Source organism: Olea europaea, chromosome 18 (genome assembly GCF_002742605.1).
Source record: "Olea europaea var. sylvestris chromosome 18, O_europaea_v1, whole genome shotgun sequence".
NCBI classification, from domain to species: Eukaryota; Viridiplantae; Streptophyta; class Magnoliopsida; order Lamiales; family Oleaceae; genus Olea; species Olea europaea.
The window spans coordinates 23,080,751-23,090,683 of NC_036254.1; the positions used below are offsets into that span (position 1 = coordinate 23,080,751).

At 35.3% G+C, this 9,933-nt stretch overlaps 1 protein-coding gene across 2 annotated transcripts; it reads right to left on the minus strand.

The window, feature by feature from the left end:
• Nucleotides 1-969: 969 nt before the first annotated feature.
• LOC111367823 (casein kinase 1-like protein 2) lies at nt 970-9,555 on the minus strand. Of its 2 annotated transcripts, XM_022988887.1 has the most exons (15): nt 9,279-9,544; nt 9,122-9,162; nt 7,558-8,257; nt 6,164-6,233; nt 5,914-6,062; nt 5,728-5,823; nt 5,564-5,631; nt 5,418-5,479; nt 5,247-5,310; nt 5,079-5,163; nt 4,872-4,998; nt 4,686-4,768; nt 4,557-4,611; nt 4,206-4,333; nt 970-1,568 (listed from the first exon to the last, which is right to left on the minus strand). In XM_022988887.1, the coding sequence occupies exons 5-15, from the start codon at nt 6,004-6,006 to the stop codon at nt 1,341-1,343; spliced, it is 1,089 nt and encodes a 362-aa protein (XP_022844655.1). In that variant the 5' UTR covers nt 6,007-6,062; nt 6,164-6,233; nt 7,558-8,257; nt 9,122-9,162; nt 9,279-9,544; the 3' UTR covers nt 970-1,340. The 2 variants fall into 2 exon arrangements, with proteins under 2 accessions (XP_022844655.1, XP_022844654.1); XM_022988886.1 differs by lacking the exon at nt 7,558-8,257 and having other exon boundaries at nt 9,279-9,555.
• Between the last annotated feature and the right edge of the window lie 378 nt (nt 9,556-9,933).

Consider the following 9,933-nt stretch of genomic DNA (forward strand, 5'->3'; position numbering starts at 1 on the left):
GTGGTTTTTTGAACGATTGTGGAGTTCTTGATGATCCAAGGATCCCCACAATTTACAGTATTATATGAAATATTGAAGTTCCTTTGATGAATTGAATTGGTGGACTACTTTTATGTGGTCATAGAAATTTGGATTTCTTGTGTTTTTCCAGTTATCTGAAGTACATGATCCTCAATATTTGTTCGACGGGAAATTTCTCTTAGGCAGTTAATTTATGAACCAATTCTCCACTTTTATATCTGTCCCTCTATAGTTGAAGATTAGGTTATCCTGTTTTAGGTAACTAATGTAAATCAATAATGAGTGACGATTGCAGGAAGCATTCAAAAGGACTTTACAGGTGACAAACAATGAGGGTTGGGTGTGTTAATTTTTGGCCATGTTTTATTTAGGTGGGGCCCACATTTGTGAGTTATGAACCCGACTTCTGTACACTAGGAAAATTCCACCAATAATTAGACAAACTATTACACTAAATCAAAATCATCACTCTTTAAATCCTTAACAGTCACTGTCCTTCCAAAAACTACATGGGTTACATCCTAGACAAAATCGATTCATTAGAATTAGTTGTAAAAGCAACAAGACACTTGAAACAACAAATATCCCCAAATAGGACTGAAAGAGAGAAAAGAAGACGAACATAAGATCCCAAAAGAAAGGCTAACTGGTAAAGAAACTCAAATGAGGACCATGTTTCTCGTTTAAGAAATAGCGTCTATCCCAATATATAATGGCTTGGGCTAATTTGGGGCAAGGCGACTCCAAGCTCTATGTTGGGAGTCCGTATGAGTATACACCAGAATCATTAGCCACTTAGATTCAGAGCAATCTCAACTCCAAGATAAGGTCAATAGAGATCTTAGGAATCATCGAAGAGTCTATACTACTTAGAATCGAAAAGGCAAAACCATAATTGATAATCCTTCGAAATATAAGCTCGACCAAAAAATAAAAATAAATAAAATAAAATAAAAAATATAAAAAATCACCCTGATGAAAATTGATTTAATGTAGAATGTCCCGTGGAGCAATATACAAGCCAATCACCAAATTCAGGCTACACATTGGTGTTATGATTGCTTCATTACAAATGGTGACATCCCATTGTCTCGTATGCGGACTTTTTCCATATTGGAAACAAAAGATTTCGAAAAACACACACTTTGCTCCACACACGAAAAAACCAAGATCTTCGGTACCTCTTCGTTATTGTGTGTTTTTTGCACAATTCTTAGATATATCCTCAGCCAGCTTTCCTTAGTAGACAGAAGTACAGATTCTCCCAAGTCTACAGCTCGAATATGTACAGTAGAAGGGAATGAGTGAGAAAACAGTAGCTAATAGTGCACCTTCTCGTCATTACCTAAGTTGAGGCTCTTTATACCCTTGAGATTGGATTTGAAGTCCTTTATAGTTCTGGTAGAAGATGCGAGTTTTTGATCCAATGAGACTAGTGGTGAGATTTGCCGGAGTGTTCCTGGGCTTACAATATTCTCGGAAGCCAACAGATCACGACTACTAGAGATGGCAGGTCGCCTTGAAGATCCAATGTAAGAACTAGATATCTACAAAAAGCATTAGCCAGTGTAACATGAACTTATGAACAAAATAAGCATAATCTCAGTAAATGCAAGTGAAAACCGAGCAATTATCAAACAAACATGGAGCCAGTCAGAACCAGTGAAGATTTCACATTTCGATTCACAATCTACGGGCTAACCCCTTCAAATCTCTAAAATGGGACCTCTTTGAGAAACTTAGAAATTTTAACAAAATCAAAGACTCTGGGCCTTTTTCCAGTTAAATCCCTTTTCACTTTCTTCAATCGAGCATTGCAAGAATTTATCATTCATTTGTAACATGCTATGAGTCAGCTGATAATGCTCCATTTCAGTAGACGACATGGCATACACTCGCGGACTTCAAAGTAGAAAAAGAATGGCATGGACCTAGGATGCACCGACACACTTCGTGTCGAGAAGTGTTGGACTCTAACACGTGTTGAATACTCTAGGTAGTGAGTTCAATTTTTTTAGATCTATACGGTTAGGCACATTTCCGATGCATTGCAAACATGCCGGAACATACATTGTCTTGGACACCGATAGGTGACGTGTCCATATCATTTTTAGATTTTCTACAATTGGATACATTACTGACATAATAAAACATACATTCTCGATGCTTTTTGAATACAGCATCGACATGTTCGAATTAAAGAAAAACAAATATTTAGTTTACAATGTAAAAATAAAAAAATGAAAAATAATATAATTAATATTATTGTAATTTGACTATCGGGGACGTGACGGTATTTTTCTTTTTCTTTCTTTGAAAAATTACATTCCATGTTGTGTTGTATGTCCAAGTCACTTCCAACACTTGTGTCCATGTCGTTGCTTCCTAGACATCAACCATTTCCCTTGTTTGTTTGGGTAAGATTTTTGTTGGGGAAAAATATTTTTGTTTTTGGACAATATGTAGTTATAAAATAGGGAAAAGATGTTGGACCACGTGACAAATGATTTTTTCTTATTTTAAGAATGTGAGCTTGAAAATTGGTTTGGAGAAAAATGATTTTTGAAAAATTTACCCCATACAAACTCCAAATAAGCTAAATTTCCAAATTGCTCATAATAACTTAAAAAAGGTGTTACTTGAATGAACTTCCAAATTTACCCTTGACAATTACCGACACATTTCAATTTCATTTGCGAGATTTTCCTTCCAGCTGTTCCACAACAAAACTTTCCACTCTCAGCCATGAGCATACTTAAAATCTGTGATGCTCGGACTCTTCTTTCCGGTCGGTATACCCGTGTCGACACAACAAAATACGGATATGGGGTATGAGATAGGGGGTAGACATGACAATTTTCAACCAAACACGCTAGGGGAGGAACTTGTTGGAGCTTGGCTATGCCGATGTTGCAAAGTGAAGAACGCCGTGAAGTTGAAGGATTAGGAAAGAAGAAGAGCCAGTTATTTGGGCTTTTTTTTGTTTCAAATTTTGGGTCTTAATGTTTTGGGCCCCTCTTTTTTTTTTTTTTTTGTTTTTTTAATCCACTGGACTTCTTATGCCCAGTATCCACCTGTTTAAACGAAAGCAAATTACATGAGATTTATTTTTTCTTAAATATGCTTTTTGGTTCTTTTGATCTAGATATAACCATTTTAGTTAAACAAAAATACCATTGCAAATATTGTTACAAATTTTTAAAAATTTCAAATGCGATTTTTATTTTTTTGGTGTCAAAATGATTGGCAGAAAATTATAAAATCAGCATAAATAAATGTTTTAGAACAATTTAATAGTATTTTCTGGAATTAATATTTTTCAAAGCTTGACAAAATAAAAGTAAGTAATCAAATAATAGCATGGTCTTATATTGTTTGATTTAATAGAATTTTCTAGTTGGTTTTAAATATCATGTCTTTTAACAATTTGCCACTTCATTACTATTTAACTTTTTACATATATTTCTGGAAAAAATAATAATAATAATAATAATAATAATAATAATAATAATAATAATAACTTTGAAGTTTCAAAGATGTACACACATACCTGTGTCTGAAATTCATACTCCTTCTAGTCATATCTCCGTATCTTATAATTTGAAAAAATAAAAGATCCGACACTTAGATACGTACCCGTACCCGTACCCGATACCCATAGTTGAGTCCGAGCATCATAGCTTAAAATGGAGATAGAGGCTAAAACTCTCCTAAGGGTGATAATTTCAGCTAAATTAGATTCACAAATTTCCTATTCTAAAACCTCACACAGAAAACAAGAAGAATAAGCCCTAAAGTTACAACAAAATCCCTAAACCACCCAAAGTCATTCAAAAGCCAAATCCATGATAATCATAACACAGAATAAACTACAACCCTTTGGCGCTTGCATAGTATGTGGAAGATTAAGGCAAAGGAAGTCAACTCTGCCGCTCAATCCCAAGTCACCAGTGCAAAACATGTATAAGCCACATCGTTATCCTAACGGATCATGAGATGAATCACTCATGGCATGCTATAACTGAACCCAATATAAACTCCACCATTGCTTAACTAAAAAATGAAAAGGTCCATAATAACTGAGAAAAAATTCAGTTTTTCCCCACATTTTCCTTATTTCTGAGCAGTACACAAAAATCAACACATCACACACGCACGCACACGCACGAGAAGAAATGTCTCACCTCTTTACCCATGGATGAGTCATTTGCAAGAATACCTTTCTGTCTAGACAAGCTTCCAGAATTCAAAAAGTCTCTGCCACGAGTAGCATTTTCAGAAGACCGGTCCTTGGCCTTTCCTTCTTCACCACCTGCAATAAAATTATATCCTGAGCATATAGAAGCAACCCATCTTACCGGGAAACTACAGTTCCATAAAACTGTAAATTCTTCTTGCAATGGAAATGACTCGCTCTCGACAAATAGTTAACTTGGTGAACAGAATCAACAGATAGATGCACAGTGAATCTACACTTACAATGCACTATAAATAAACATGAAATGAAATGAAACGAACAAATGCCCAAGACATACCTGATTTCCTGTCAATATTAGGACGAGGCATCCCTGAACTTGTTCCAGCAGCCCCCTATCCCAACATAACTGTCATGTTTTGTGCATTGGGGTTAACAGAAGGCAAGTCAAGAGTTTGGTGTTACTTACAAGGGCACGAGGAGGAGGATTGGCAAGTTGTGACTGCTGATATTTCAAAATGGTCCAGTCAAATACATGATCAAATTGAAATCCTGCAGGAAGAAGGAGAAACGTGTAAGCATGAATATACCATAGAATAGACATCATTTAAATTGAGAAAGTAGTATATTGTGATGCTAAGGAAAATGCAAACACCTTCAGAAATAAAACGGTCACGGAAAATTCTCTTCAGATAAGCATAATCTGGTTTATCATCAAACCTAAGTGAACGACAGTAATGGAAGTATGAAGCGAACTCTGTAGGATAGCCATGACACAAAGCCTAAAGAAAAAGTGAGCTAAAAAGTCAGTCTTGTCATGGAATACGTAAATGGCCAAAGCAGAATGGTGACACTTTTTTACCTCAATAGAGGTTGAAACTTTCTTCTCGCTAATTTTTTCATACTTCTGTTTCTTGTTTCCAGCTCTCAGCCCCTGCCATGGGAGACTACATATTTTGAAAGGAAGTAAGTAACAATATTGTGAGAATGATAGAGAAAAACAAAACAAGACAAATATACAAATTGATACCTTCCTCTTAAGAAATACATGAGAACATATCCAAGTGATTCTAAATCATCTCTGCGACTTTGTTCTATTCAGAGGTAAATGCAGTAGAGCCGAACCAGACTTAACATCAATAACTGATCAAATAAGTTCTATCAAATGTTCAAGGAAAAGCAAAATAATTCACATGCATACCAATGCCAAGATGGGTGTTCATGCTTGCATATCTGGCTGTTCCAGTCAAATTTTTATTTTCTCTGCGTTGAATAATTAAGCACATCAGGCCTTAAAATAGAGAAAATGCAGAATAATTACTGTTCAAGTTTTCAAAAACACATTACCTATATGGAATGTGTTGATTTGAGGAGTCTCTATACTTCTTGGCAAGTCCAAAGTCAATAACATACACCTATGTGTAATTCGATGAATCACCACAGATCATTAAAACAGACAGTTAAAATAAAAATGAGGAAATCTTCAAATTTAGAAACAAAAACATGGGAACCTGATTTGCACGCCTTCCCAAGCCCATGAGAAAGTTGTCAGGCTTAATATCCCGATGCAGGAAGGATTTAGAATGAACAAATTCGACCCGGTTAACCTGAAAAGAAATGAGATTGCCAGACAAAAATTTGAGCATAAATATGTCTTGTATTTTTAACCATACACAAAAGCAAAAACAATATCCTACCATCTGATCTGCAAGCATTAGAACTGTCTTGAGAGAAAGCTTCCGACTACAGAAGTTAAACAAGTCTTCAAGACTAGGTCCTAGTAAGTCCATCACAAGGGCATTATAGTCTCCCTCAACTCCAAACCAACTAATCCTTGGAATTCCAGCTACCAAAATTGAAAAGTATGACGATATTAAGCTAATTTACAATAAAATCCAAAAAAGAAAAATGATGATCAGGAGTTTGAATAATGACAAAGTTCATTACTTCCTCCTTGTAGTAATTTGTACAACTTGGACTCGTAGAGTAACTGGGGATGCTTTGTCTTGACATTTTCCTGAGTTATGATCAAATAAAATAATAAACAATTGACGATTCTTCTACTACAGAAAGTGAGCAAAAACTGAATTCTGTTCGATGAAGTTGCAGAAAAGTACATCTATGTGTACAAACGTAAAGACGATATTATGAGCAGCGGCATTGAAATCAAAGCAGTAAATATCTTATGAACCAAATAAATAACTAAAAACAATAAACATATCAAATATTTATATCTTGATTGGCATTAAACTGATAAAAATGATACCAGCAAAAAAATAGTAATACAACTGTATGGTTCTTGCTCATAACTATAACTTCTCTCATTGTCATGTGCATTTGTTACAACTAATTCTGTGCACCTGAAAAGACTGAATTTCAAGATCCATCCTTGATAGAAGTTCAACATGTAACAAATTCCTCCCATCCAGATTAAAAAATTATCTGAAACGATTCATGCTGAGTATTGTGAAAACAACCCCTCCATGTTGATTTTGCATCTCCGCAGCACTGGGTTTCAATCCAGCTTAACCAAGTAAATTTCTATTTACATGAGAAGTTAAGAGGACATAAGCTGTTTAATTGACCTTTGGCCTGGTCAAATAGTTGGAGAATGGAGCGAGAAGCGTTTGTAGTTAAGCTGAAGGGATAAAAATCTAAAAATAATCAAATTTGTGCATCTTCAGATCATTTGTTTATTCTCTATACAAGTCCTAGCTTACAAGACCTGAATATGTGAGTGGCATATAACTGACAACTGACAATATTCTCAGATTTCTTAACTTCCCAAGTATTGCCCTCTAATGTCTAAATGTCATAAAAGAAGAAATGTAGTATGCCTAGACAAAATGGACAAAACTAAAAGAGTAGATTACAGCTTCTAAAAGTACATGGAAAACAGTAATTCCACTATAAATAAAGACAAAAATTTCAATCCAACCAAGTTGCGCTTATTTCAAGGAAAAACCTAAAAAAGCACCCACTGACTTAGCCTAAATAAAGACAAAACCACATTCCTCCCCCATAAAATAGAGGGTTGAGATGATGACTTTGAAAGATACTAGCAAAACTCTCAATCCAAACAGACCAATATGATCCTTTGAGCCTTCTACAATCATAACATACTACATAATGCCATGTCCAACAGTGACAGGGTAAATTTTAACTTGTATGGTAACTAAACCATAAAAAGGCAGGAAATCAAAATAATTAAATGGTCATAACAAACTACAAAAGCTTTCAAAAATGACATATTGGCCCGAAATCAGCCTTCAATGATCTCTACACGCGATTTCAATCATAGAACTTCTTGATTAGGTCTGAAAAGGAGAAAAAAGCACCACCTTCTCCCATAAATGCTGCAAGTTGCATTAATGATTGTGAAGCAGCCCACATTTTCTGTCATGGTGGTCCACGGGAGAACACATGACGCGATACCTAGACTATGACCAGAGATTCATTAGCACTGATATTGTCTTAAAAGGAAGAGTAAAAACTTTCAGTAATGACATTCTTGCTCAACATTCTGCCTTGAATAATCTCTACGTGCCGTACTCAAACTGCACAACTGCCCGGCACAATAGAAGAGAACTACACTAATCTCTCCCACGAACATGGTTACAACAAGGTTCAGAAATGATCCTCCCTCTCTGTCAAGCTGAATGGACCACAAAAGCATTTGTATGTTCACTTTTTACATAGATAATCACCGTGTTTCAATATACCTCGTAATAAGTAGATTTTGACAAACAGAAAATCTGATCAGCATATATCATTGGCTAGAAAATGAAAATCTTCAAATGCTTCCAGGAATGATCCTTGACAATCTGCCTTCAATGATCTCTACACACCATAATCAGATTACAACAGCCACCATGGCCCAAAAAGACGACAAAATAACCACTCTCTCTTAGAGTAACTGAGGATTAAGACAGCGACACCAAAAGATCATAGCTTTTCCATTGACCATATGTCCCTTTACATTGCATTCACCATAAACAAACAACTTCAACTCCAGACGAACCCATCTTAGGTCCACATTAACTAGACCATAATAAAACAGGAAACAGAATCAATACATATCATTGTCTAAAAAGTACTTCAAAAGCTTCCAAGAATGACATTTTTGCTAGACAATCAACATTGATTTGCATGCCACGTCCAAACTGCAACTTCTGCCTTGTGTTAAAAAGTTAAAGCAACCATCCTCTCCCAAAAAACCAAGGTTTGAGACAATGCTTCTGGAAGAACTTAGAATTTTTCGAAGCCATATTGACCACATTTTCTATTATGTCCGACAAAATCATAAATAACAATGTTCATCCACACAAGACCATCTTGGGGACAGAGAACAAGATGGTAACTAGATCACGATAAAAATGAACATGGAATCAGCAAGTAGAAATGTCCAAAAAGAATTCACGTGTTCCTAAAAATGACATTTCGACTCGACTATTGAACATGCAACTATTTGACCACAACTGCTGCATAAACTACACAAGGTTCAAGTTTAACAAAAAAAAATCTTTGATTATCAGCACATAAGTTTGAATAGGAAAGAACCTTGAAGGAGCCCCACCTGACTGCAAATGTTAATGAGACAGAGATTGGGATAGACATAATTTTACCTCTTTTCTCCACTTGAACCATTCCCCAAATGAATGACATTCTACAGTAAGTTTCGTCAGCTATAAAATGCATGAGGCATATTCTCTTTCTTATATCTCTAAAGATTAGAAAGTCAAATTCTTTCCACGAAAAAAAAAAAGAAATAGAACTGATGAATTTAATAACAGATAACAATTTCAGATATTTTTTAAAGCACACAATTATGATGGTAATTAAAATCACAAAACCATAAGTAAAAGTAAATTAAGAATGAAAAGAAAGAGGTCTTCTAATACTCACAAGCTTAATAGCAACTTCTTCATTTGTCTGTATATTAGTACCTGCATAATTCAGGAAATAAAAACAATTTTCGTAATAAATGAAAAAATAAATACAAGAAAAACCACAAATTCAATCAGAGAAAAGTGGGAAAAAAAATCAATTTATTCTAACATACCTAAATATATCTCTCCGAATGAGCCACTTCCAATTTTCCGTCCGAGCCGGAACTTATTTCCCACGCGCGGCTCCATCCAAAATCCCACGAATGAATAAACAATATCTTCTCGAATTAATGAGCTGAAACTTTCAGATTTTAAAGAGAGAGAAAAGGAGGTGGCATATTCATGGGTTCTCTTCTTCGATGTAATCGAGGCCCGCAATCTTTTGGTATATTCGTACGGTTGGAGCTTTCAAGATTGGGTTGTCTTTCTAACAAAACAGGCTGCATGTACTGTTGTCAAAATGAATTGGGCCAAAGAGTTTTGTTAGAGAAAATTACCTAAATATCTACATTTAAAGATTCATTTTCAAAAAATAAAGAATTAAATTTCATTTTCACATATTAGGTGTTAATTAGATCTTATAATTAAAATTAATACACCTAATATACATATATCACACCACTCCCACCCAACCTATTCTCTCTCTCTCTCTCTCTCTCTCTCCTCACTTCACCCCACCCAACCTATCCCATTCACTCAATAAGAGGATCTCCCATGATTTTGTTTACCACAGCCTGGTTGAGGCAATGGATCCTCGATGGCTCCATCGGTATGGCTCTTCGATATTAGGCAACTAGCAACGAAGGAAGTGCGTTGGACAATGTTGTT

Excerpts from the sequence above, each read along its gene's own strand:
- LOC111367823 (XM_022988886.1), bottom strand. The coding sequence starts at position 9,354 with ATGGAGCCGCGCGTGGGAAATAAGTTCCGGCTCGGACGGAAAATTGGA. Across the intron at positions 6,234-9,121 it reads AAGAAGTTGCTATTAAGCTT|GAAAATGTCAAGACAAAGCA; the intron begins GTGAGTATTAGA and ends ATCATAACTCAG. Across the intron at positions 4,334-4,556 it reads TAATATTGACAGGAAATCAG|GTGGTGAAGAAGGAAAGGCC; the intron begins GTATGTCTTGGG and ends ATTTTATTGCAG.